At 46.6% G+C, this 26665-nt stretch overlaps 13 protein-coding genes across 13 annotated transcripts; 5 read left to right on the top strand and 8 right to left on the bottom strand.

Moving 5' to 3' along the window:
• Positions 1 to 1188: 1188 nt before the first annotated feature.
• On the bottom strand, positions 1189 to 2921 carry N7484_000966 (putative nonsense-mediated mRNA decay protein Upf3; the record flags this gene model as incomplete). Its single annotated transcript, XM_057111386.1, has 2 exons — positions 1189 to 2614; positions 2680 to 2921. The coding sequence occupies 2 exons, from the start codon at positions 2919 to 2921 to the stop codon at positions 1189 to 1191; spliced, it is 1668 nt and encodes a 555-aa protein (XP_056976123.1).
• Positions 2922 to 3612: 691 nt separating this feature from the next.
• Positions 3613 to 6011, bottom strand: N7484_000965 (flavodoxin and radical SAM domain protein; the record flags this gene model as incomplete). Its single annotated transcript, XM_057111385.1, has 2 exons — positions 3613 to 5909; positions 5984 to 6011. The coding sequence occupies 2 exons, from the start codon at positions 6009 to 6011 to the stop codon at positions 3613 to 3615; spliced, it is 2325 nt and encodes a 774-aa protein (XP_056976122.1).
• A 394-nt stretch (positions 6012 to 6405) lies between these two features.
• N7484_000964 (uncharacterized protein) lies at positions 6406 to 6897 on the bottom strand (the record flags this gene model as incomplete). The annotated part of the gene is made up of 1 exon (XM_057111384.1): positions 6406 to 6897. One exon carries the CDS (start codon positions 6895 to 6897, stop codon positions 6406 to 6408), a length of 492 nt encoding a protein of 163 aa, XP_056976121.1.
• A 604-nt stretch (positions 6898 to 7501) lies between these two features.
• Positions 7502 to 9770, bottom strand: N7484_000963 (transcription factor domain-containing protein; the record flags this gene model as incomplete). Its single annotated transcript, XM_057111383.1, has 6 exons — positions 7502 to 7940; positions 7993 to 8225; positions 8286 to 8708; positions 8760 to 9076; positions 9129 to 9630; positions 9759 to 9770. The coding sequence occupies 6 exons, from the start codon at positions 9768 to 9770 to the stop codon at positions 7502 to 7504; spliced, it is 1926 nt and encodes a 641-aa protein (XP_056976120.1).
• Positions 9771 to 10156: 386 nt separating this feature from the next.
• N7484_000962 (Fungal chitin synthase) lies at positions 10157 to 12863 on the bottom strand (the record flags this gene model as incomplete). The annotated part of the gene is made up of 6 exons (XM_057111382.1): positions 10157 to 10294; positions 10343 to 10979; positions 11048 to 11231; positions 11290 to 12136; positions 12187 to 12548; positions 12602 to 12863. Coding segments are annotated over 6 exons (2430 nt in total), but the record flags the coding sequence as incomplete, so codon positions are not given.
• Positions 12864 to 14598: 1735 nt separating this feature from the next.
• N7484_000961 (uncharacterized protein) lies at positions 14599 to 14997 on the top strand (the record flags this gene model as incomplete). Its single annotated transcript, XM_057111381.1, has 1 exon — positions 14599 to 14997. One exon carries the CDS (start codon positions 14599 to 14601, stop codon positions 14995 to 14997), a length of 399 nt encoding a protein of 132 aa, XP_056976118.1.
• Positions 14998 to 15750: 753 nt separating this feature from the next.
• On the top strand, positions 15751 to 16772 carry N7484_000960 (DUF3632 domain-containing protein; the record flags this gene model as incomplete). Its single annotated transcript, XM_057111380.1, has 2 exons — positions 15751 to 16255; positions 16303 to 16772. Coding segments are annotated over 2 exons (975 nt in total), but the record flags the coding sequence as incomplete, so codon positions are not given.
• Positions 16773 to 16921: 149 nt separating this feature from the next.
• Positions 16922 to 18043, bottom strand: N7484_000959 (aldo/keto reductase; the record flags this gene model as incomplete). The annotated part of the gene is made up of 3 exons (XM_057111379.1): positions 16922 to 17428; positions 17492 to 17851; positions 17939 to 18043. 3 exons carry the CDS (start codon positions 18041 to 18043, stop codon positions 16922 to 16924), a joined length of 972 nt encoding a protein of 323 aa, XP_056976116.1.
• A 630-nt stretch (positions 18044 to 18673) lies between these two features.
• Positions 18674 to 19541, top strand: N7484_000958 (SDR family oxidoreductase; the record flags this gene model as incomplete). The annotated part of the gene is made up of 3 exons (XM_057111378.1): positions 18674 to 18716; positions 18788 to 19338; positions 19386 to 19541. The coding sequence occupies 3 exons, from the start codon at positions 18674 to 18676 to the stop codon at positions 19539 to 19541; spliced, it is 750 nt and encodes a 249-aa protein (XP_056976115.1).
• Positions 19542 to 19791: 250 nt separating this feature from the next.
• N7484_000957 (Dimeric alpha-beta barrel) lies at positions 19792 to 20118 on the bottom strand (the record flags this gene model as incomplete). Its single annotated transcript, XM_057111377.1, has 1 exon — positions 19792 to 20118. One exon carries the CDS (start codon positions 20116 to 20118, stop codon positions 19792 to 19794), a length of 327 nt encoding a protein of 108 aa, XP_056976114.1.
• A 561-nt stretch (positions 20119 to 20679) lies between these two features.
• On the top strand, positions 20680 to 21442 carry N7484_000956 (type 1 glutamine amidotransferase domain-containing protein; the record flags this gene model as incomplete). The annotated part of the gene is made up of 2 exons (XM_057111376.1): positions 20680 to 21001; positions 21066 to 21442. 2 exons carry the CDS (start codon positions 20680 to 20682, stop codon positions 21440 to 21442), a joined length of 699 nt encoding a protein of 232 aa, XP_056976113.1.
• An 875-nt stretch (positions 21443 to 22317) lies between these two features.
• Positions 22318 to 23294, top strand: N7484_000955 (bZIP transcription factor; the record flags this gene model as incomplete). The annotated part of the gene is made up of 2 exons (XM_057111375.1): positions 22318 to 22471; positions 22540 to 23294. The coding sequence occupies 2 exons, from the start codon at positions 22318 to 22320 to the stop codon at positions 23292 to 23294; spliced, it is 909 nt and encodes a 302-aa protein (XP_056976112.1).
• Positions 23295 to 25357: 2063 nt separating this feature from the next.
• N7484_000954 (uncharacterized protein) lies at positions 25358 to 26152 on the bottom strand (the record flags this gene model as incomplete). Its single annotated transcript, XM_057111374.1, has 1 exon — positions 25358 to 26152. The coding sequence occupies one exon, from the start codon at positions 26150 to 26152 to the stop codon at positions 25358 to 25360; it is 795 nt and encodes a 264-aa protein (XP_056976111.1).
• Between the last annotated feature and the right edge of the window lie 513 nt (positions 26153 to 26665).

Below are 26665 nucleotides of genomic sequence, written 5' to 3'. Positions count from 1 at the left end.
TAGGTGTATTGCTTCTAGGTAGTGCTAAATTTTCAATCATCCAAGCATCCTATGATGTACTTAAGTGAGTGCGAGGCCTTGATCGTATGCATGAATGGATATAGCTGTTTCTATATATTGTTTTCTATATGATAGACTATAGTAGAAGTATACTTGGACGAATTGTTGCCACTTCGGCGAATCCGTGAACTGCATCAACCCAATCAAACCCTGCGATATGATATCAGTGGATGCCCAGTGATTCTACTCAGTAGTATTCGCAGACAAACAGAAACAAAACCGCTCCAGCAAATAGAAGTCAACAGCCAATCAAAGACACGGGAAAGCGGTGCAGAAAAATCTCTGCGCGACCAGATCCGCGCTAGACCCATCCAAGCTCTCCCGTTGGCCAGCAGCTCCAACAAGCCCCGCCGAAGGCACAAACAGCGCAAACACACTTTTCCCTCGCTTAGCAAGCACGGGCCCCGTCCTGGATATAAAAGGCATCTGTCGCCCCGTGGATTTTCTTTTCTTCAAGCGACTCTACGTTAGTGATCCCACCCCCTAAGGATTTAATCCTGGAACATTTCACTAACAACCTCACAGTTCAAAGAATCACTTTAGAGTAGACGTCCTCTTCTAAGCTCTTTAAAAGAGCCACAGAATCTCCACCCTTGCTGATGACTTCTATGTCCTCGATGCCCTAAAGTGAAGCCTTTTTACTCCCGCCTCGACGTGTCACGCGTGCTGCTTGCAGTGTCTGCGTTTCATGTCCAGGGAGTGGTGATGATCTTGACCTGGTCTGGTGTCTGACTTCGGTCGGCTGGGCCTGGTGGGTGTCGAGGAGGTCTGAAAGGTTTTTCTAATCCTTCGATTTCTCATGCAGATTTCGATGTGATTTGAAATTGGTTGATTATGTGAGTTGAGTTACTCCCCATCAAGGGAACCGGCAGTGCCGGGCGCTTGGAGGGGGCAATTGCGCAGCTTGAAATATTTTAATGGAAATCTTTTACCCAAAACTTAAATTCTCTTGTAATTCCTGTATCGACGCTATCTCAGCCCCGTGACCTAGTTTTGACTAAATTTCCGCCAGCCTTGATAATGCTCAGTCACGATTGTCAATGCACGTCGCGTGTTGTATAAGTCATGTCGTATCATTGCTATCGGGTATCTCATGCAGTCGTTGAATTGGCTTAAGCTACATGCCAATCAATTTCCTGAGCTTCCCTTCTCCGTCTTCTCTTTCTCCTTCTCCCCATTCCCTCCAGCTGCTCCTCCCTTCGATCCCTTATTTCGTGATCCACGTCCACCTCGCGATCCCCGTGCAGACGACGCGGTCGCATTCCCAATGTTTCCAGCATTTCCACTGGACGGTGGTGGTGCTGGCGATTGTTGTTGCTGCGGTTCGCCTCGACCCTTCCGCGATTTCTCACCACCAGGGTTCGCCTTGCGTTCAAGCACAACCACCTGGCTCTGAGCGACCGTCACAGGGCTAGCGGCCATTGCCTTTTGCAAGCTCTCGGGATCCGCAAAGTCAACATATCCGAATCCTTTCTTCTTATCGATCTCCACCTTCGTCACCGCGCCGAATGCCCCGAACGCTGTTTCTAGCAATGCTTCGGTCACACCTTGGGAGGGGTTCGCGTGTTTGAGGAATGCCTGAGTGGCAGTGGAGGTGGGAGGAGCAAATGGTTTGGGTTTCGAGCCCTTGTTCGCTTTCGCAGGTGCGGTAGAAGTAGTTGGTGAAGCGCCATCGGTTGCTTTCGTCGCAGAGTCGGTATCCTTCTTCGCTTTACTGGAGCCTCCCGATGGGCCATTCTTACCTGCTTTGACTGCAGGTTCCTTCTTGGAGCCCTCTGGTGCCGGGGCAGAGGAGTCTCGGGAACCCTCGTTCTTTGATGACCCGGTGTCATTGGCTCCCTTGCCTCGGCGCCGACCCCCAGCTGGCGAGATACCAAGGTCGCGCTGAAGGATTTTGGTCGCCGCAGTGACATTTCCTCGTTCTCGCTTCCTCTCCGGAGCTGCAGTGGCCTCTTTTGGTGTGTTCGTTGTGTTGCCCTTGCCAGACTTGTTGGCTGAGGCAGCTTGCTTAGCCGCCTTCGTAGACTCCTTAGTAGCTTTATCGCCCCTGCTCTTCTTCTCCGCCGGCGCCGCACTGGACTCCTTATCAGCCCGTTGTAGCAGTTTCTTTGCCTGCACCTTTTCCTTGGGTTCTTTCTCCGACCGGCTGTGCTTAGAGGATTTGGATGCCGCGGCTTCTTTGGCCTTGCTTGCTTTCTTGTCCTTGATGAACTGCACCAGCGGTGTAGTGAGCACCGCCGTTTTCTTCTCCTCGTTCTCGAAGGTGTCGGGGGGTCCTGACTTCGTAATAGGCTGTGTCAAACTCTCAAGGAAAGTGATAAAGTCCGGGTCCTGATCAATTGTACCCTGGCGAGCATCTTTCCGCACACGACTGCCGGGGATTTTAGCGTAAGGGGCGAACTCTAGGGTTGGAGGACCCAAGAGAATTGGATCATGGGAAGTGGCGCGAGCATCTTGGAACGAGGCTTGTCGCACTAGATCTGATAGCGGAGTGACATGTTCGCTCGAAACAACGTGAATATAAGCTCTGGAGGGACGAGAGGGTTTGGCGGGGCTAGATCAAATAATTAACATGGTCAGCTGCGGTAAGAAAGAATATTCATTCAATTGTGGCCTTACTCCTTCGACACCTTGCCAGCCTTGTACTGAAGCCAATCTACCTTTCCGGCCCCGACTTTCCATTCTGCACCCAAAATCCCCTCGAGTTCCAGTTGGGTGAGTCCTGGAGGCAGGCGACGGATCAGCAGCTTGAGTCGAGGAGCTGGGGGCTTGTGAGCCTTCTTTGCTGGTCCAGAGGACTTCTGTGTGGCCGCGGCAGGAATCTGAAGCAAGCCCGCGGTGGGCTTGTCGGCTTGGGTCATGATAAGACGGGCAATAAGTAAATGATGATAGATTTAAAGAAAGGGCAGTATGGTTGAACAAATCCGAACGAGATTTACGGCCCTCCCCCCCTTATAAAGACAAAGTGACAGTCTGTCGGTACGACTAAGAGTGCAGTCACACTGAATCCCAGAGCGGGATGTGTTGCTGAGTCATCATTTCCCCTCAGACAAACAATGCAACATGGAGGATATAGTTGGAACTCTAAATGTATTCTACTTGAGGCTCTAAGCTTATAGATGAAATTGGAAGATGGGCTGCAACGAGAACGATTTTATTATTTTTCTGGGTCAGTTCTCAGTTTTCACATGGCAGTACCTAGCTGGTCATGTACCGCAATGGGTTATGTGATATATATTGGACACCGACCAAAGATAGTGGCGCCATCAAAGGCTCCACGGCAAATTTGTCTGCCAAATCGTGTACCACTTTTCTAGGATTGCAATCACCTGGATATGTGAACTTCACAATGATGGTCGCAGCAATAATTTTGTTGTGGATGAAAACTCCGGATGAAAATTTGAGCGCTTTGGTCGAAGTGCAAACATGAGCATCGCTGAAATGATTTGAAAAGTCACCAAGTAACGCTTTTGAAGCTCAGCAGCCCAATTCGAAGTGCCGTCCGGTACTATTCGGGATAGGGGCAAGTCACCCAATGCAGTGATGAATAACTCATGACGTCGAAACATCCTCCACAGGAGCAGCCTCGATGGCTCTATCTCTGTTCTTGCCCTTGCGATGGACTCGCTCATCCTCTGGGTTAAAACCACCATTGCCCCAAAGCGCCCACTCCTCGGTCTCCTGCATATAATCCTCTGGGGTAAAAGAGGTTCCATCGGCCTTCTCCTTCTCCAGCAACTCGAAAAAGCGAGGGTAGTCAATTCGAGTGTGCCATTTCCCATTCACATGGAACCGGTTGGAAGCGAGTAGGACGCAGCAGCTGTGGGCGTGCTCCGCGGCAAGACCATAACCGAGACCCCGACGCTCTAATTCCGCGTTGAGAGCAACGACAAAGCTGGTGATTTCTTCATAGAAGGGCACGTTCTGCATGGTCAAACCGGCGCCGGCGCTTGTGCTGGTTCCACAGTACGTGACACCCTTGACCTCGATCAGACACGGCAAAGCCTTTTCAACCAAGTTCGCATATCCAATCACCTCGTCATCCACGTTAAAGCCTTTGACCAAGGTCAATCGGAACACAGTTCGCTGGACGTGGCGCTTTTCCCGCAGAATATCAAGACAGCGCTGGAATCGCTCCCAGAAATCACGGTGCAATGGGCGGTCAATCTTCCGCAGACTTTCACGGTTGCTGGCATCGATGGAAACATATAGTTGAGTGACGCGGTGCAGGTTCTCGAGCTGGTCGGGATGCTGGGCGTTGCACACCATGAAGCTGGAGATGTGCTCCGCATGGAGCATTTCCAAGAACCGGTTGATGTGAGGATAGAAAATCGGCTCACCGACCAGACTCAAAGCACAGTGGCGGATACGCATGGCCTCGGCGAATCGCTCAGCTCGGACACCCGGGACACCCTTCATCATCTTGATCTTCTTGTAGTGACCTTCTTTGACACCTTGGAAGATCAGCTCGGGAGAGTCAACCTTCCAACGCCATGTCGTTCCGACCGGGTTCGTACCATGGCGCCAGCAAAATATGCACTTGTTGGAACATGAGAGGGAAGGTGTTGCCTCCATGCAGAGATGAGATCGGATACCATAGAAAGAGTACTTGTAGCAGGATCCTCGTCCTCGCAGCGCTGACTTGGTCCATCGACAGATCTTGACTCCAGAGTGCGAACCCACAATCGTGTAACCTTGTTTCGTCAAAGAGGCATATGTTGGCGAGGTCTTGGGAACCATTTCCTTGGCACTGGCTTCCGAAGACACAACTTTGCCCACAGTGGTGAAATCAATAGGAAGAGGCGCAGAGTCACCACCCATCTTGATATCCTCGAGATCCACCATGGAGCTCTTCTTTTCTTTATCAGACAAATTCTCATCATCCACGTCCTCTTCGTCACTCTCTACAGCATCACCGCTACCGGCAACACCCTCGCCCAAGCCGCCGTTCTTCAAAATATCCGACAAGGTATCCTGGAGACCTTGAGACCACTCCTTCAAAGCAGCGTCGGCATCGCTCTTCACATCGCCCATGCCCAACGGGTACGCCCGCTTGCGGCCGGTGAGCTTTGACATCCAACGATCAATCTCCTTAGCCTGTGTGCAGAAGCCCTCCTCCTCGGTTGGCCATTCTTCCTTGTCACCAAAGCCAAAGACCGAGTATCCAGCCAATTGGTGTAGCGATCCAGTATCAATTCGGAAGTCATTGTGCGTTTCCTCCAGGTCGCCCAGGAATGTGCTCAGTACCGTGTCAATGTTGTAGGTTGGGACCAGGATGCAGTACAAGTAGCGTGTTCCGGGAGAGGTTGATGGTGGTTTCGGGGCGGAGACAAAATAATCGTCGAAATCGATGTACGAGATGTCATGAATCTGCGGGGGCAGGAGACCACGTCCAGGGTTCTCTATATTTGCTTGGTTCTGAGCAGCGGCGCGCAGATCCTCCAACAGAACATTCGCATATCGTTCGGTGTTGGTTGTCAGAGAGGCAAAGAAAATTATGGGCTGGATATGAGTGATGGGTTGCACCTCCTCACTGGAACTTCGGCGGCCACCAATTGTCTTTGCGGGCTTCTTTCCCTGGACGCGTTTGGGGCCTGAGGGCTTAGTCGGGGATTCAGTGCGGAGGGTAACATTTTCTTTCTCTAGGACGGCGGGTTGTTCCTTCGCTGCGGGGATATTCTCCAGTTTTTCCAACTTCTCGGGTGACTGACTGCGTGGGGAGGTAGGTACTGAGGCCGATGCCGGAGTTTTTGACCGTAAAAGCGCCCGGTAGGCACGAATGGCGAAGAATAGCGCCGACAGTGCTACAAGGATAGGAAGACGGTAGGCATGCCACAAGGCGAGGAGGCCTGCGGCGTTGTGAGCGCGTGTTTCGTGGCAAAGGAAAGATTTTATTGAAAAATTAATGAAGACTGAAACATACCGTCTGCCATGGCTCGATCGCCAGCCATTTTTTGTAAGATAAATTGACTACCCAGGAGAGTGTGAAGAATGTACGAGGGGTTCAAACTTGATCGGGGAAAAGAAAAAGTGGAGAAAGGCGGGAGCAAATGAGCATCAACGCATTGCAATGCCCTATGTTTATTTTTACACCTACCACAACGCTGTACAGATACTATCTACCACATTTCAAATACTAGCTACATTCACAGGGTGGATCTAGTAATTTGTACTCCTTGCAAACGCGGGAAATCAAGAAGAAGAGAGCGAAATTGCAATTGCAAATCAGGAGAGGCGGTAAACGCCAATGAAATTTATTATAGCAGTAGCCACACTCCAGATCGCCTGCCTGTTTGAGCTTCATGCACTCAACGGTAGAGCAGTAGACCAGCCATTGGAACCGTTTTACACGCCAGACAAAACAGCAGATACAAAGAAAGATGAAACAACAAGAGCAGACTTGAGACTTATCCCAGACACAAGAAATGGAGCACCATTCGCAGTGGACGTAGAAGTGGAGCTCGTCGCAATTCGAGTTCCCGTTGACTTGGACGTTTCAGTCGAGGTATCATTCGCAGTCGCAGTCGCAGTCGGGTAAGATGTTGCAGTAGCAGTACCATTGGTCGACCCATAACACCAGACATCCTTCCAATCAATGCCCTCTTTGTAGAGACAGTCCGTGAGACTCTGGACTGATTGGTCCACGGCGAGCGCATATAGAGCGCAGTCATTGTCGTAAGCAAGCACGCCTGCAGGCCTGGCGCATGCTTCGATAATTGGCTTGTGTTTTGAAGAGTTCGGAACTCCACAGGCGGCATCTTTGACGGGAAGCTCATACTGAGCAGATGTTCCGCACGTGGTGCTTGCTGAGACACCTGTAGTGGTTGTTGACACCATTATTGGTGGGTAAAGGATGTGATAGGTGAGGCCGGGGAGAGAAAACGTATGCTATTGCAAGCGCTGCCCAATTCGCGAGATGTCTTCTATTTGCATAGCCTTTAGATATACCATTGTTTGTTTAGTCAAGAATGATTACTTGATTAGTTCGGTTCTTCGTAGTGACCCACCCATGAACCGACTATTAATATCCGGTCCGAAATCTGACAAGGCCAAGGAAAGGGTCCTTTTCCCGAGCCTTGGTTTACCGAGCCTTGGAAGAAAACTCAAATAATCGGGAGATTAGCAATGGCCCAAGGAAGATTCAATATCTCGGAAGAGAGCTAAATGGCCCAAAGTATTATCTTATATTTGAAGGTCCCTAAGCTGGGATCGGTATCACAATGCAATGTAATCTTTGGCTTGGCATTTCACAAAGGTTTCGGCGTCGCCATTACTGATATGACCATTTAAGAATTCTAGTGCCATAATAATTTGAAACGCTCATTTTATTGCGATCTCTCAAACTAATCTTTTGTATCTCAGGAAAGTATGCTACCCCGGAGATGAGGGCTAGGTATATTTAGTGTTCAGAGATGAATGCGATACATAACTGGTGATACACTTATAGGCCAGCCCTTTGCGTGAAATGATCGAAGGATTCTGTAAAGAGCGGGAATAGATCTTCCATTGGAAGAGGAATCATTTCCGGGTAATCTTCGACCTGAGTCAGTAGAGGCGGAGTGATCACAGATTCTGCAACTTCACAACCCCACTGGGAAGGATTGGCATTCGGATATTGCGGAGTCATATGCGTCTGAGATTTCAGTTGAGAATTACTGGCCTTGACCAATGCAGTTGCCTCGTAATCAAAGACTTCTTGGGAGAGGGATACAAAATGTTGAAAGATGGTCGTTATTTGCTTAATTGGACGGCTCGATGTTTCGCTGTGGGACAATAAATCGGCGATAGCTTTCATGAGGTTAAAGTCGTTTGTATCTGATGTGGCGACAACATTGCAGAATAGCACGAAATACGCCATGATAGGATAATATAGTAGAGTCCTGGAAGTTGAATCAGAAGCTCGTCTAATGCATATGTGGGGGGAATACCTACCAGTGCAAAAATGCCACAGCGCTTTGTTTCTCGGCGGACAAACACATTGACATGAGTGAAGACAAACCTTGGCGAGCTGATTGTAGGTATAGATTATGGGCACCGAGAGATTGCTCATGACAATTTTGGAGGAGATTCAAAGTCATCGTCCTGGTAGAATGATAGGCAAATTGGAGCGCGGAGACTTCAGACTGGGCATTTAGGCCCTGCCAAAGTCGCGAAGGGCATGCGACCTAGCCGGTGTCAAAAAATGATGCAAAATATACCAGTGGACTTAATGGAATAGTTCCTACCTTTTCGATTCTGGCTTGTATCTGATTCATCTGAATCAAAAGACGTCCACCAACCTCATGAAAGGATGGGATGGAGGTTGGCATTTCCAATGAGCGGCTTCCCAGATATGGAATGACCACTGCTTGAATTTTGGCAAGTTCAATGTTCAATAACATGTTCTCCGATATTGAGTGTCGATTGACCTGTAATTTGAAGCAGTTCGTTTCAAAATCAGCATTCAGCAGAGACACAGATCGTCCCAGCTTGAAGGTATAATTTTTGTCCAACATATAACACCAGGCTAAGCAGTAGAACTCTTCTTCACTTAGAGCATTGCCTTCACTAAATGTCATATCAAGACCGAGGTCAACGCAAGCTCTGCAGGCAGTTCTGGTAAGTTCCCAACAGAAAGTAACATCTCCAGTTCCTTGATGGAGGAATATCTGGGAGCTCATCAGTGATTGTCATGCAGTCAAAACAGTGTAACAGCTTACCCCCGAGAGAATCGCCTGGAGAAGTCCCAGCGATGGGGCAGCTACAAGTGGAATTCTCTGGAGAGCCATTTTCGCGGCTGCCCGGTACTGTAGTGCCTTTTGTCGATACTCGTATATGACCTCAGGGTCTGTCTCAAGACTCATTAAACTGGTGAGGAATTTATATCCCATCGAATTCACACAGACGGAGCCAATGGCAAATTCAGATTTTGGAACCCTCTTACGAACAAGATCAATGCTCATTCGCTTCAGTGTATCTTCCGAGATGTATCTGAAATAGTCTTTGACAAATGGCCCAAACTTGTCGCTTTTCATTTCTTGAACCGAATTAGCTTGAGGCGACTGTTTGTCATACAGGTGTGTATTTACCAGACGTGATCCACATTAATAATTCGAGAGAAGGAATTTCGTCTCCACTGCTGGTATTGTCGTCACTGGGTTCCTGTAGTTGCCCTTCGAAACTGTCTGATAGTTGAGCGGCATGACGCAACGCGGATTCCAAGATCTCACGCCGGTTAATGGCAAGGCCTGGCAGATGATCTAGCTGAAATTGAATAGCGAATTTTGCATCAAGAAGTGGAAGCGGAGAAACGAATGACGGGATTGTTCGAGAGAATTGCGCCGCGTCTAATTCCAAGGACGGATTATACGAGATGGCATTTCGCAATTCTTGCCTTTCGAATGATGCTTTCTGGGCTTCGTGCTGAAGCTCTGGGGTATTTTGGTTGGGACTCCACGGTAATTGGCCCCGGCCTCTGATCACCTCGAGGCGAGAGTTTAATTTTTTTCTGCTTCTTTCCTTCCGCTGCCGAGTACATGCAACATCGGCATCTTGACAATTACCGCATGGATCGCATCGGTCGCAACGCACCTGCATAATTGATCAATAGGGCGACAGAGTGTTCTCTTGATCTTTGTTCATACTTTTCGAGAATGGCACAGGTCACACTGTTCAAGGATTAGCAGCTGAATTAGAAGGAAATTCGAAGGAATACTTACAACCGGGAGCATTGCGAATGTATTAGCGACAATCTTTTTTTGTGCATTCCTATTGAGGAGAAAATCTCTGGGCTTATTTATAGACTTGCAAGAAAAATCATTCATTTATTCATAGAAACCCTTGCCAAGAGTTCTCGGCATCGCCAGTCTGCCAGGAACGAAGCACCGCCTCCAAATTTAAACTTCACTAGGCCGCAAGATTTAGGGAAGAGGAACTTGAATTATAAATGTCACAGCGAACGAGGTCAGAGCAAAGGATCCATATAATATACATTACTCCTGGAAATAGCATGGTATTCTACATGCTAAACAACATGATTTTTAGATGCATCGAGTGGCGTGGGGAACCGCGATCCGCCCAGCCTCAAAAATTCTAACCCTACCTGCGCCGACGTTGTTCACCGTCTTCTAAAACAACACAGAACTCCAGTTTTTGCCAAAAACCAGAGAGCACCAAGAAAGCGGAAAATAGAGAGACCAGAGGTTGCCCATAGAATGACCTTGAAATACATTGCCGTGCGAGGCGTCGATGTTGTCTGCTTCAGTTAGCAGTGATACTAGAAGAGACAATCATATGCACATACAGTAAAACAAAGCCGATCCAAGTCGGCGTTGTTGATACAAAATGCCAGAAGGCCGTTGCTGAATGTCCACAACAGCACCAAATTAGTTCGGAAAGCTTTGTATGAATCATCCAAACTGGTCTCCTCTTTCTCAATAGGTGGTCGATACGGTGTCAAGGCTCGTTTCACCGTTTGCTCAAATTGTGTATCAATGTCAACCTGGGCCTTATCTAGCTCCTCGACAAATGTTTGTTGAGCATCTGTTTTGGTGTGCGCTGACGGTAGCGCCTCGGCTTTGTCCGAACCTTTAGTACCCCATGAAACATCGTGCCAGTTGCAAAATGCGTACACCATAAGAACATTGATTGACGAAGGCATTCCCAGAATATATGCCCAGGATGAGGTAAACATATGCCACGGGTCCAAGTAGAGAAAGCTGGCCAGGAAGTAGATGCCGTACGTGGAGACTAGAGCGACTAGAACAATTCCGCCTGTGGACCCGATGAAAGAGCCGAGGAATGTTCCGAAACCGTGATGCACGTCAAAGGTTAAGTTGTTTCCTGTCAGTGCCTGTGCCACAAGGTAGAAGGTCAAGACCAGAATATAAGCTTGAACAAATGAGAAGTAGCTGAAAGAGAGTGTGTATAGCCTCTTGGTCCTGGTGATTTCTACGTCAGTCCTGGCCAGCATGCTTTGTTCCTGTTGCTTGTGGAATTCAAAACATACCCTTTTGGTCGATTACCGAGAGCCAAGATGAACTGGAGCAAGAGTGTTGCTAGATAGCCGATCTTGAGGAAGTTGTTCACGATCGGAGATGCTTCCTTCCCGAATGGCCAGCTCTTATAGTGATTAACAGAGCTCGGAACTCCCACAATATCCATGATGACGGATGTGGTGAGCCAGTATGATGCTAAGCTCTTGACGTTAGGCCCATGGAAACTAAGGGTTCAAATTGGAATATCACTTACCTAGAGAGAACCATGTCATGACAAGCTGGGCGATATTATACACCAGCTGGACATGGAAAACAAAGAGACGAATCCAATTATGGCCACTGGCATAGATCCTGCCAAAGTGCATTGTAGCGTAAAGACTCGCGGCGAAAGAACCATTTAACCAGCGTCGTCTCTGGCTAAGAAACTCTGCCGGGCCTTCGGGCACGTCAGTCTCTCCTTTGGATGCCTTCACATAGGTCAAGCGCCATTGGCACCCGGCCTTTGCGACTAGCTCAAAGCACAGAATTCGATCCTCCGCTAAGAACATATTCTTCTTGAAGATATTCATCCCCTCAATGCCTTTCTTGCCGAGCCTTGCAGAAAGTGTGTGATCGCCATGGAAGTATTGCTCCAGAGGCTTACCGACGATAGCTCTATACCGATAAGCAGAAAATGCTCCTGGAAGAACGCTCACGTAGCCGAAGCTACTCTCGAGTGGTTTATCGAGAATGTTAGAGATCTTATACTCGAAATTCTGCGCAGCGACCACAGGATTCAACACATTTCGCCAACCACGACCTAGAAGTGCATGGATTTCGCCACACGCACCACCAAGGTGTTTATCGTTGTAAAAGGCTTGCCATAAAGCAAGGAGAGACTTATGCCCTGGCTTAGTACCCGCATCAATCAGGATGCACACCTCGGGATTGAGGATCCTTCCAAACGCATTAAACAGCCAGCGGTGGGAGTTGATCTTTTTGCTATTATTTTGCTTGAGGCAAAAGATCATTTGAACAGGGCATAGATTAGTGATTTCATCGCCGGATGGTCGAATCAATTGCTGTGTTGGTGTGACCGATAGTTGAGTCGTATACTCGAACTGCTGGTTGTTAGAGTTGATTAATGTAGGAAGGAAGGGGGGGGGTTTACAATATGAGCCACCGTGGCTCTGCCATCAACGTCTTTTTTCATCACACCATCTTGGAAGATTCCAACCGTCGCAAGAAGATCAAGTGTCTCCTTGTCGCATGGCTTGATTCCATCGAATATGAGACAGACAACAATCTTTTGCCACGCCGGACCTCCTTTGTGCCAGAATCGGGTCTTCTTCAAGTTGACGATATCTCGGATATTTTGCATAACGCTATGCAAGGTTCTGGCGGTGAGGACTTTATCCTCATTGTAATAGGTGATCGCGATCATCATTTCGGTGTGTCTATTATACATAGAAGGGCGAAGGTTGTATCCATTTTGCAAAGTGAACTCGTCGGGGTCGCAAGTGGCCGCTGTATCTATTTAAAGTAAGCTCATTGTTATTAAAAGAAACGCAATACATGGGGCTCACATCTCATATGAGTAAATTCTTCAGGGGAATCGCCCTCTAGGTCACGGTATTTTGGCTGGACGGCATTCCGTATCGCGCTTGGAACCGGATGGTCAACGCTTAAGACCGTGCCTTTAACTAATTGAATTCGACGAGTCGGATTTCTGCGTAAGGAATTCGAGGTTGCCTTTTGACGTTGTTCCCAGCGTTTTGAAGGCGTGGAGCCAGCGTCACTAATGCCCTGTTCCCATGGTGGGTCTGCTTGTTCCGAGTAGGAGTCGGATGCTGGATCGATAGGATTTGTAGGATGTGGTGAAGGTAATAAAGTATGGGATAAGGTAATCGGGGGCTCAAGTCTTCCATGCGGGATTGCCGACGGATTTGAGGGAAGTAGAGGCTGTCGGGCATAAAACGGGTCGTCGACGGCAGGGTTTTGCTAGCTCAGAAGGTTAGCTAAAATGATTGGAAGGTTGAAAATCAGTGCTAACAGTTAGAGGCTCGTGGGTTTCCATTGTTTGACCGTAGTTAGGTGGGCCGTGAGGTCGGTGAGTCGGGCTCCATGCTGGATTCATTGCGTGCACGAGGCATGAAAACAGAGGGGACGTAATTGAGAAAAGAAGGAGAAAAAGATTTCGGAAGCGAAAAACGGGATTCAGCAGCAGAAGTTGGTTCATTTGGCGATCAGCCGGCCATAGGATAGCTTCAGAAGCCATTTGTTGGACTTAATTACAATAGGGTACATGACTGCAGTTACTCAACAGTGGGTCGGATGATGAATATGAGCCAATCTGCGTTCCAGGAATGCCCGGCTATTTTAAACCGGCGGGTCTACCGTTGAAAAAGGGTCTAGGTTGGTGTTGCCAAGGCGAGATCTTCGGAGCTAGGTAACGTGGGATTCACGTCTGAGTTGTTAATTCTTGTACAATACTCGTGAAACCCAGGCAAGTGAGACACCACTGGCTCTGTTATATTTTTGGTCGGCGCCTTAATTGGTAGGAACGTGCGACTACTGTAATCTAATTCCATAACGCCAAGTCGATCCTCAGATTCATTATTTCTGGACTCTTCGCCGCATGGCTTCATCTGGTCTGTTATCTGTGAATTTCATTAAGATCTCTCTTATCCCTCTATCTCGATGTTAGCCACTGTAGCCACGCTTTTGGCGGGCAAATCGATGCAAGTCCAAGTCCACCTGGATCGTGACGACCCTATCTACACAAACCAGGATTCAGTATCTGGAGAAATCACCATTGAGGCCAACTCTTCCATAAATCTGTCGACTGTGTCTGTTTCCTTGGTTGCGATCGCCGTGTCCAGGTCTGGCAGAAGCTCTGAAACTCACCAGGTATGATGTCGCACCGCAATTACCAAAGCTCTTATTTTTCTTAATAGTCTATAGTTGTTTGAAAATACCAAGCAGATCTTCCCTCCATCTATTCTCGACAGCGTGTCAGGATATTCGGGCGTGCCCATTTGTAAAGGAAGACATGTGTTTCCTTTTTCCATCTTGGTGTGTTTCAGGAAACAATTCGACCACTTTTACGGCCTGAGATATTAATATGCTTCCATGGGTCAGCCCCCACAGGCTACCGAGTGCTCTAAGTCAGGAATCAATATAAGGAGGCCGGTGATACCTATTGTCAAGACTCAAGGTCGACAGAAACGTGAGGGTCACCTGCTTCGGCAACTTCCCCCATCGTGCGGAGAAGTCGGTTCTGCCGCGGAAATAAAATATCTTCTGGAAGCAACGATTACTGGAAAAGGAATTCCTAAAAAATTTCGAAAACTGGTTGAGTCTCCCAATTGTACTTCTATTGCCGTTCCGAGGAATCCAAGCCCTCTCTGCAAAGCATGAGAAGGACAAATCACTAACCGAAGGCTGAAATCAGGCGCGCATGATACTATTTTACCCGGTGTCGGAATATTCACCCGTAAAATACCCTTCTTTGAAACGACAGTGTATTCCTATCTCATCGAAGAGTTCAGACTCGCAAGAAAAGCTATCATGGCTAGTCGATATGGAGCTTCTCAAGGGACCCTATCTGGTCTTGGGCCAGTCCATTCCGCTGCGTGTGAAGATGACGAAAGAGGGTGGTCATGATCGTGATATTTTACTCAACGATTTCCAAAGTATGCTTATTGAAACCACCCAAATACGAGCACACGGCGCGGTCGAGAGCTTTGATCGTTTCTGGATCGTGCAAACCATTGCAAATATGAAACGGAAGATCTGCGCCGAAAATATAGCAGATGGAGAAGTGTTTTATTTGCCAGAGGGTATTTGGAATTCTTATGCTCTGCATCTGGGGATTACTTCAAGTTTTGAGGTATGCAACATCAAGCGCATCTACGAGCTTGAGGTTCGCCTTGGTTTCCAAATTGGAGAGTCAAATGTGGGTCAATCTGATAACTTATAGCCTTATGATTTTCGTCCCTGCTCATAACTAACATTTGCTATGATCTTAGCCCCGAATAATCATCCAGGAATTCCATTTCCCTGTTCACGTTGCATCATCAAATTCTTCATTGCCTTGTTTCATGGGAAATTCTATTCCTTTAAACATGTTGCTTTGACAAGCAATACCGAATAAAGAGGACAACACAAAAGCTGAAGATGCCAAAGAAGCTTGGATAGAGATAGCTTGAATCACGGAGCTATTAGTCAATGATTCAAATAGATCATAGCGATTGTATAGTTAGCGGGGTACTCGAGAAGAACATGTATATGTGTTTTCATTCTGGTACTGGAGAGAGAGAGAGAGAGAGAGAGAGAGAGAGGGTTTTGTCTTGGTGAGGAACCCTGCAGCAGAAAGGATGAAGAGCTAATTACGGGAATTGAATAGCAATACAACATTCCAATTGAAATTTGACCCATCATTATCGAAATACAAGGACACTAATGACTGCGGCGACCGTTTTGAACAAAGATTATAGATCTTTTATTTAGCTCTCTTTGAAGGATAAGAAAGAAGAGGAAGCTGTAGATTGCACGAGTAAATCTTCTTGCTTTTGTGATTGGTTTTTTGAGCTCTCGGCAAAATTTGATATACGAGTTCTCCGAGTTGGGGTTAAGGGTGGGGGCCGTGGGGGCTAACACAGGCTGTGGCGGGGGTCGATCTTACACTATTCAGCACAGCCTCTGTGCAGCCTTATCCGTTTCTGCAGATCTCATGCCTCGTCCTTCTTTGATTAGCCAAAACTTTTACTTTTCACATCATCTCAAACAGTCTTTCAATCTGTTCACGCCTAAATTCTTTGATTACTTACAGACCCTCACCATGGGAAGAGAGGACTTCATCCGACAAATCGAAAACTCCATTGAGTTCGATTTTCTCGACAAAGTAGTCAAGGAAGAAGTCACGGTGCAAGATGCAATCCAGAAGCTCATCGATATGACCATGAGTGCACTGTCCGTTCATGGTCCTAAAGAACAAGGCGGGATCGGCCTCCCAGACTACAATGTCTCTCTTGCGATAATGGAGCTTGTTCAACGTCTAGAACCATCCAAACACACCAAGCTTGTCGAGTTTACAATTCATCTCCAAAAGCAAGTTGTTATTGATCCAGCGACAAACGAATCCCTGAAGGTCCAGCGCGATACCCTCTGGAAAGAGATGCCATCGTTTGGCTACACGGAGCTTGAGACGTGGTACGAGTGTGGTGGTGATCATGAAGGTGATTCATCCTCTAATTCAATTCATCAAGAAGCTAACGGTATGTAGATCCAAGTGATGCAAAGCTAGACTCTAAGCAAAGAGATCGCTGGGTGAAGCTCAACGCTTTCCTCGCGCAGCTCACTCAGGCTGCAGACATTCGCTATCCATCTCCCGAGGAGGAAGTGCTATTCTTTCCCCTAGACAAATCACTACGGGCCATTTGGACTATGGCGATGGCACTTGAGAATGAGCGCTCTCCTGCATTGCTGGGAGACACGGCGGCGATGGAGGCCGCTTGCCAGTGGTTCATCTACGCTGCGGGCCGGCTGTGGGCAAATGTGCTCAATAGTCGCACATACCCTGAGGTGTCGGGCGCTGGTTCAGGCGATAGGTATAAAGAAAAGAACTGGACGGGCTACAATCGGGAAAGATGGGGAATCTGGGAGGATGGGCTGAAGGAGGCTAAGGCCAATTGCGAAAATGAGCGGATGTGGAAGTTGATTGATGATGCTTTGGCAAGTCTGGGAATGGTAACGGTAATTCAATAGTGCCCACAGGCCCATTTTCCTCCGATGGGCATGCATTATATATGCTCTGGGTAATTATTTGTGTAAAAATTATAATGAACTTTGCACATCTTACCAAATCGTCCACCCCAGGAACCGAATTAAATCACTGGCATAAATTATCTCTCTGATGGGTGAATACCTCTAGGTACATAAAGCTCTTCCAAGTAGCGAACTTCCTCTTCAGAGAGCCGCACACTGATAGCAGAAACCGCTTCATCTATGCGACTCCGACTATTCAGACCAAGGATGGGATTTTCGTTTGGATGACTCAAGCACCAAGCAATTGCAACCTGTACCATTGTGAGGCCTTTTTGCTTGGCAATTTCTTCAACCCTTCCAATGATTGCCTCATCAGCTGCTGACTCCCGATCTCTGATGATGCTTTTAAGGCTGCCATCGGTGGCCTCTCGGATGCTTGAGCGAGAACTCCAAGGCCTGGCAAGCACACCACGAGCGATGGGAGACCATGGAATCAATCCAACCCCTGTGTCTAGGCAATAGGGTATCATCTCACGTTCTTCTTCACGGGCGATTAAGTTATGGAGATTTTGCATAGAAATGAACTGGTGCCATCCGTTCTGTGCAGCTATATTCTGTAATGTCTGGAACTCCCATGCTGCCATCTGAAGGCAAAGGATAACATTAGTTCACATCGGAGGGCATATCCTGAAGAAGGGGTTACTAACAGAGCTAGCACCGATATACCGGACTTTCCCACTATCCACAACGTCATTAAGGGCCTTCATTATTTCCTTCCGTGGTGTTTCACGATCCAAACGATGTATCTGCAGCACATCTATGTGAGTTCTTAGTCGCCTGACACTTGCTTCCACTGCGTCAAAAATGTGCTTTCGCGACAGCCCGACGCGGTTCACCCATTCCTTTCCATCATTGTAAATAGTAGCTCGGTTTGGAGGTTGTCCACCTTGATCATCTACGCCAAAGTAGCACTTTGTCATGATAACAACGCGGTCACGAGGGATTTTCTTCTCCTCAAGAAATTTTCCGATGATCTCTTCCGATCTGCCGTGAGAATAGATGTCCGCCTGTCTCAAGATAGTATTAGCAATACTTGATGCTAGGATATGCTGATTGACAGTAATCTGGCTCTTAGCCGACTCCGAGGTACATACCGTATCCCAGGTGTTAATGCCTTTGTCATAGGCATATTCGAGAAGGGGGAAGGCGTCTTTCTCATTGAGAACCCATCCCTGCCAGTCGCTACTGCCAAAAGACATTGTTCCGAGAATTATTTTGGAAATTTTGAGCCCAGAAGTCCCTAGCCTAATGTCCAGTTTTCGAGATGTGAGTGACTCGTGATGATACTTGAGTCAAGAGAGAGTCTGTGAAAATACCGGACATATTCCATCTTGGATTCATCGGCCATCTTTTGTTCTTTTTTTAGGAACTGCACTTGGATGTTCGAATTAAAGCTGAGTGTAAAATAAACAAAGCTACTGGAAACCGGATTCCAAGATAAAAGGTAAAAGGCTTACCATATTATATTGATGGCCTTGAACCCAAGATCTGCGGAGATAGGGGACAGCCGGCGTTAAAGGCCGCCTATGTAAGGGATGTTGCGCGAAGCGAAGTGGGGCGTATGTATTGGTGAACCGAGAAAGGGCCTCGGATGGTGAATGTATATTTCCATCGTTTGTAATGATGAAATTCTACATATCGTGAATAGCTTGCCCTCATTGGCTGTCCTTTGGGACTTACAAGCATACAGTAATATACCGTAACATAAATTTACTGTTATTATGGTGCTATCGTGGTCCTGCCAAGTTCAAGGCATAAAAAAGGGGATTTCCCTCTTCCACCTAAGGAGCCTGAAAATTTTTTGACGTTCGTTCAAATTTCAAGGCATAATGCCTGATAGAAAACATATACTCATAACTGGTGCCAACCGAGGTGACTTCCTATCCTTCAAATTAATAAAACATTACCATTTCAAAAATTCCTAATCACAATCACGCTACTAGGAATCGGCAAATGTCTCCTTTCCACATATCTATCAAGGACGAATCACTCAGTTATTGCTGCTCTTCGGGATCCAGCCTCATCATCATCAAAAGAACTTCAGAGTCTTCCTCGTGGCCGAGACAGCGAGCTCATCTTGGTAAAGCTTGACAGCGCTAAAGAAGCCGATGCAACTGTGGCAGTGCAATATTTGCTTTCAAAGCACAATATTCAGAAACTAGACGTGGTAGTTGCAAATGCAGGGATCTCCGCGTATTTTGGAAAGGCTACTGTTACCCCGGCTAAGGAGATGTATGAGCACTTCAAGATCAATACTGTTGCTCCATTACTTTTGTTCCAAGCAACAGCATCTCTGCTGAACAGTGCTGAGACTCCTCGATTTATCGTCATATCATCCAGTGCCGGAAGCCTAAGCGGGGTAAAAAACTTGCCCGTGGAAAACACTGCTTATGGCACATCGAAAGCTGGCGTTAACTTCGTCACAAGAAGAATTCATTATGAGAATCCTGCCTTGATTGCTTTCTCTATCAATCCTGGATGGCTTCAGACAGATGTGAGTCACTCTTATTATCATCGCATTCCATAATCTAACTTTCATAGCTGGGCAACCATGCAGCAAGAGGCATTGGAATGGCTGCAGCCCCTGTACCAGTTAATGTTGGCGTCAACGGCATTATTGAGCAGATTGATAATTCGACAAGAGATAGAGATTCTGGGAAGTTTTTGAATTACGATGGTAGCGAGATTGATTGGTAAAAGACAGACCGAAGGAAAAAGCCAGAAGTGAAGCACAGGTAACATTTTAAACTCGATGCATTGCGTGCAAGTGGTTATTCTATACAGCGTGCATGGACATCTTGAAGCCTTTCCTTCTTGATTGAGTCCACTATATGACAGGCCCATCATCTATAACGTATCATTCTCAATATAATATAACCTCGAGTCTCGGAGAGCATTCACACGTACCTGGCAGAATAAATCGATTGTAGGCTTCTCATCGGAGGTTTTAATTATTTACCTCAACTTGGGAACCAAAAAGAAACACCGGCTGCTTATTGCTGAAATTGGGAACATCGCTCATGATCTCAGCCACCTCGGGACTCTGGAAGGCTTGCTCAACCCCCTTTTTGCTTTCCCAAATCACAACACTTCCGAAGGTGTAAAGTGGGTTTGTACCATCTGGACCGGGGCCAAAGTCGGTAACGGACCAGCTCTGCACGCCGTACTGCTTCCAGTGTCGCTCGATGAGCGGCATGTGATGGTCGACATAGTACTTTTTGTCATAGTTGGCATCTTGCTCGTTAGGAAAGAGGACAGTGATCGTATAAGCCATGGTGCTCAGAATGCTGTTCAGAGAGAGAGAGTTTGAAAAACTTTGTCACGGAGCTAGGTGGTGAAGAATGGAGTGGCTTTGCAACATCAAGTCTGAAATCTCTGTCCTTATATATCTCAAATTGCGGTCGTTAGATTACTATTCATTTGAAGTATTGGCCTTTTTGCCAGAATCTTCCCAGAGACAGGCTTATCAACCATCTAGGGATTTATGTTCCTAAGTCCGAACTGAGTGGGGAAAAGCCGGTAAGCAATTCTGATTGATGGAATTCATACCCATGTGAGGATCTCAGATCTTGTAGCTTGCCTATTACAACTGAGCAGCAGCATTCTTTGAACCGGATTTATCCGTATTCCCCTTATATCTGCTACCCATAAATCCGCAACTCTCAATAGTTCTTGGCGCTTACGGGGCCCTGGTCTGGATTTAGGATTTACTGAGCTCTCAAATTTTTTTCAAGTATAAGAATGAGTCCCTGACACTCGAAAGTTGAATTTGAACACTCAGTTACCTTTATATTCACTATCTTACTTACTTTCCTCTCTAAAGATCTTATTGAGAATGACTGCAAAACCGAACTTCCTCTTCGTTCTCTCGTCTCAGGCAATTTTGCCAAGTCGAGGGACTCCTACTGGATGGTATCTTCCTGAGCTTGTTCATCCTTACAAAAAGCTTGCGCCGCATTTCAACATTGTGGTGGCCTCTCCTAACGGGGGTGAGGCTCCACTTGATCCCTATTCCATTGAAGCCACCAAAGACGACGTTGATTGCCAGGACTTTTTGAAAGAATATTCGGCCGTCTGGAAGACAACGAAGAAGCTGTCTTCATTCCTTGGCAAATCATCAGAGTTCGCCGGTATTTTTTATGTTGGCGGTCATGGCCGTGCGTTCACCCTCCCACCTTGAAAGTCTATCGAGACAAGATAGTTCTGACACATAAGATATAGCCATGTTTGATCTCGCAACCAACGAGATCTCTCAATCACTGATCCGAGAATTCTACGAGTCTTCCAAAGTTGTCTCGGCAGTTTGCCATGGTCCGGCTGCCCTTGTCAATGTGAAATTGACGGATGGCACATACCTTGTTTCGAATCAAGTAGTCACTGGTCTTTCCAATGATGAGGAAGAATTCATGCAATTCACCAAAGACATGCCATTCTTGTTGGAATCGGAGCTGCGAAGCCGTGGGGCAACCTATGAGAGCGCCGATGGCTTATTTGGTGCCAAGGTGGTCATCAGTGGAAATGAAGGAAATTTGGTCACTGGACAAAACCCCTCAAGTGCGGCGATTATTGGCGAAACATTGCTGAAGATCGTGGCGTAATATCCGATCAAGACAGATTTTGCTCACTAGAGAATTGAAATTGAAAAACACTTTTGCAACGGCGATTAATATATCATGTAATGTTGGCAATGTCGTAAACCACGCACAGCGAATATTGTCTCTGCCACCTCTTATCTTCCTCCCTTGTGCAGCCCACTGATTATACTCGATAGCTTCATCCGTAGTCTTCATGATTTTCTTCTCTCGTCTCTCGTTCCTGTCCATTCGACGATCAATAGCACAACATGTAAGCGGGCTAGAAGATTTGAATCCCATATAAAACGCATATCTTATATCTCAACCATTTCAAATTGTTTCTATCTGAGACTTTGACAGAGGGATTCTGATGATACTCTAAGCTGGTTCCATGACTTTAGAGTAAGATGATGACGATTGAACCCATTTCCTTAACATCTTGCAAAGAGTACCTACCTGATCACCTGCGGTATCTTTAATCTATATAAAGCTCCTCATAACTCATGGCTGGAAAGATATAAGTTGTATTCTGTCGCATTTACCATTTCCGAACCCGGATGGCGAGCTACTTGTAAAATACGTTCTTACTTTACGAAGTCGGTACTATCCGGAAATAAGCGCGGATGTTTTACATATGGGTCTGAGGTGGGGCTAATCGTAAATGCCTCAACCAATAAAACCCAAGACGTAAGCAGACGAGACTCTATTTGACCAATGAAATTCTGAGGGTAAGCAGAATGATCCCCACTGGACCAATGATACTCCAGGTGTAAGCAGATTGCATGAACCGAACGTCATCTGGGCAGGAAACTTTCTTTAATCGCCATCTGCTTCTTTACTAATTTCAACCTCTCGTCCCCTAAACTCCGACAATCGCTGTTTTCATGTCATGAATCGCTATGTCATCAAGCAATACAGTCTCAAAGCCCCCAATCAAGCTACGGCGCATGCCGCAACAGTCAGCAGTTTACGATCCCGATGAAGATTGGACGGGTGTAACCAGCTCGGCGTTACGGCGGAGAATACAAAATCGCCTCAACCAGAGAGCCTATCGTCAGTCTTTCGCCCAAAATATGGCCCAATAACTCGCTTACTGATATAATGGTCTTACTCTGATATAGGGGCGCGTCGAGTGGAGCGTGCTCAAATTGGAAAGCAGATGAACAATTCGCCACAAAGACATGGTACTGAAGATACTACTACTTCTACACTTATACATAATCATCCAAGCTCACAAACAACCGCCATAATATGTACATTGTCTGACGCGCAGCATGTGCACTGTACATTTGCTCCTCCGAATGTGCATTCACTTATGACCGATCTCGAAAAAAGAGCCCTAGAGGGTTATCTAAGTGGATCACCAAAGACAGATCTCCTTATCAGTCTGAGCAGGCTTAATGTCCTGAAAGCAGCCTATGAAAATGTCCTTGCTATGGGGATGACCGCTGAGTGGCTGTGCGGAGACGAAATAACTTCCATATTCAGCCTGCAAGGCCCCCAATTTTCTGAAGACAAAATTCCTATCAGCCTGCGCCCAACCGCGTTGCAGCGATCAACTCCACACCATCCATGGCTCGATGTTTTTCCATTCCCGCGAATGCGTGATAATTTGATTCGTGCAGGAGATCATCTTAACGATGATGAGTTGTGTCATGATCTCACGGCCTTTTGGGACACGCGCACTAGCCATGCGAGATTACTAGTGTGGGGAACGCCATCTTGTCCGGAAAATTGGGAAGTTACCGAAGACTTTGCTAAAAAATGGGGTTTCTTTCTGCAGGGTTGTCCTGCTATTCTTGCTTCTACCAATGCTTGGAGGGTACGACGAGGTGAAAGACCCTTGGTTTGGAAGAGAATATTTGGCATATTTTGAGGATTCGTCGATATAGACTCCATCTTGCTGCCTTTCTTAAGCGAAATTCAACTATATAAAAAAGGGAAGCACCTTCTCACGGCTTTTTTCTTTCTTTAATGAAAATGAAAATGAAAATGAACAACATCATTCAACCGTAAGGATTCGACGTGTAGTACATACTCATATTTTTCAGGCGCAAGATGACGGTGATGTATTTGAATGCACCCAAGTCATTTCGATCATATTAATTCATTACATCGTATTGGGTGCAGTGGAATGGCAATTTATTGGCCTTACAGGCTTACTAACTACAGAATTCTATTTCAAATAAGAGTTGAGTCTCCAGCTCTTGTTGGGCCACTGATTACCTCCCAGATTCCTATCCAAATCTATTTCAAGGGCCCTTAACCCCTCTTGAGTCTTACTCCATCCTCTCGATGTGCATACACTGGCCGTGGTGCCCTGAACACCGATAAAAAGCTTATGTTTGGCTTGGACAAAAAAGTCCTGAAGCCATCGCCCTGTATCCCTGTGTAGGCAGTACGGAAAGCATCCCACAGGATTCAAAGCTTAAATTCCATGAAAGAATTCACATCGAAGTCGGTTATGTAGGTGCAAATCTCGAGTGTCTCTGTCAAGCCATATTCTGGTTCTGATAAAGACCTTTCCCCCAGAAGGATTGGAAAGAGTGCAGCTATGTGATAATTCCAAATAGCCACAGTTCTTGGCTAGTTTGCTTTCATTAAAATGCTTGCTCTTATAGCCTCGATTCCAGTATCGTATGGCGGTACTCGGAAGTTGGCAGAATTGGTAAAAGTGTTGTCTTTGATGGAACGTCATACCATCACAGGGGCATATGTCGAATTCACCAGCATACGCAAGAGAGCATTTCGCTATAGACCTTTGAGATTTAGTGAATATCAGGTCTTTTCCAAGGAGACTAGTCCCACCAAGTTGGCAGTCAGAGCCACAAGGCTTTTGGATAAGTTTCCACTTTGATTCCAGGGCCAGTCGCATGGAATGCGGATGTAGGCTCTGACATTGACAGCAGTATTTCCAGCGATTATTTTCGAGCCGACAGAGGAAATGTGATCTTGCTTGATCGGGTGTAGTAAGTTCAGATGTGGATAGCATTATTCCTTGCTGCGTATATGCTTTCTTCCATGGTAGGAGCTGGGCCACAGTGGTTCCACGTTGTTTAACGTATAATTGAAACCATGCGAAGTAATATTTACAACTCAGTGAGAAGCAGATTTGGTCCATCGTTGGAAGAAGTTCGAGTATGAATTCCAGTAGTTTTGGTGGGATATTTTGGAACAACTTCGACTTCAATCGATGATCCGTACGAAAAGGTCGCAACAAGGCCGTGATGGCTGGCTTCCCGCTGGATGGAATCATAATAAGTTTGAAACCTCTTTCAAATTCCGGATACAACTATCGATCGGCAGTCAGGGGTATTTAGATTTGAAGTAGACGGAGCAAAAATACAATTAAAACTAGAAGCCGAGAACTTGATGATCGGAAAATGAATGATAGAGTTCAACCATTTAGTGCAATCTGTGCCATAGTAGGCTGCGGGACTAGAGCAAGGATAGTGTACTAAGCCTAATTTCGAGTGAAGGCTAAACCTATTGTGGCAGCGGATCTTTAACCAGCCCGACATTGAATCACATAAGCAGGTGTATGCAATCGAATGACGAGAACATAAGATGATTTTATGTAAATTAGAGGAAAGCTGGGGGAAGAATATGATGGGAGGGGCAAAGGAAATTGGAAAAGCACGTGCGGGTGGGCAACTAGTTAGTTCATTGACCGAATCATTTCACATACTAGCGCGTATTGAGATTCTCTCACCTGTACCCTGTTCCTCATGATTTATTACCGTATGTACTGGGGTCTGTAATGATAGATTATATCTAGTACCAGCGCAAGAGAGTTGGGTGCAAGTGGAGAGAAAGCCCAAATATGCAGAAAGTAAAGAGAGAGACTATTGTGACAACATGAGCTTTCATCCGCACAAGAGCAGATAAGAGGGTTGGATTTATTGATTCGGGTCCAATTCAGTGATATGCTATCAAGGTTCACTTTTCAATTCCAAAGTATTGAGCTACTTCGATCAGACCGGAGCCCCCAAGTCCTACCCAAAGATCAACAAACCCCTCTTCTCTAGCTCGTGCAATGTCTCGGCTATTCCAAGCTTCTTCAAAGTCTCTCTCGAGATAGACTGTCTGGAATCCACATTCTTTGGCGGCATACAAGTCCTCAAGATGAGCTGCGACGAGACAACATTGCGAATTCCTGAGCCCGAATCTGCGGGCAGCACCATGGTAGACCTCTGGCGACGGCTTGTAAGCACCGAAATGCTCTGCACTGGTAATGTGCTTGAAAGGCAAAGAATTTTGCTCTTGTAGGTCTTCGAGGAGTTTCACATTGCCATTGGATAATGTAGACGTCAAGAATTTAGTATTCAGCAACGAAAGGCCGGGCACACTGTCGGAGTGTGCATCTAATCGATGCCAAGCGAGTGTCAAATGTTTGAGATCATCCTCGTCAAATAAATCTTGGAGACGCAGTTTGGTGAGAATTCTTGACAAAGAAAGTTGGTTGTACTCATCTACTGAGACAAAGGGTTTCGATGGATCGTAAGTGTTTCCAAAGTCCATATATGAGCGATGCCACTCCTCGGCGATCTCCTGCCAGCTCGAAGTGGACATGTCAGAGACACGTGCTCGCACATCGGCGCTCAGATATTGAGCTTGATCTTGCAGAACCTTTTGTGCGGCGGCATTCAGTTCGTTCGCGATGCAACATCTCCATTCCACAATTGTCCCCAAAACATCGAAAAACATCATTGAAGGATGACCATCGAGCGACATCTTTGTCGAGCCTGCTTGAGAGATATCAAAGTATGAATGTTTCTGCGTAAACTGTGGGCTATACCAGGAATTACAATAAATCTCTCATCTGTCAGTGATAGAAAAACCATGACCTCAAAGATAGAATGACTTTACCGTTAGGAATTAGTGTAAGCCTTGACACGATAGCATCGCAATGAGACCAGGCGTTCTTAAATGTGAAACATCCATTCCTTTCATTAACCTCGGAACTTCATTGCTGGCGCATGTGATAATGAAAAGCAGCTGTCGCTCGTGCTGGGCTCTTTCCTAATAGCGCGTCAGTGGCCCACTAAGCTTCGGAGGTGCAAGTACAATGTACAGTTGAGGGTGTGGTCATAGTCCTCATCACTGGGCTAGAATGAATAGAGACCTATTTTGTCTGGTTCAGTGAGGAACTGATTTGATTTGAAAGGAAAATTATACCTGAATCTCGGTCTACCGCTGATCCAGACATTTCATGTATGGGTTGTTACCCCACTTTCCAAAGCTAAA

Source organism: Penicillium longicatenatum (genome assembly GCF_028827895.1).
Source record: "Penicillium longicatenatum strain IBT 33135 chromosome Unknown contig_1_segment0_segment0, whole genome shotgun sequence".
Lineage (NCBI taxonomy): Eukaryota > Fungi > Ascomycota > Eurotiomycetes > Eurotiales > Aspergillaceae > Penicillium > Penicillium longicatenatum.
The sequence above is the reverse complement of the archived record's forward strand: the minus strand, read 5'-3'. Positions and strand labels throughout refer to the sequence as shown.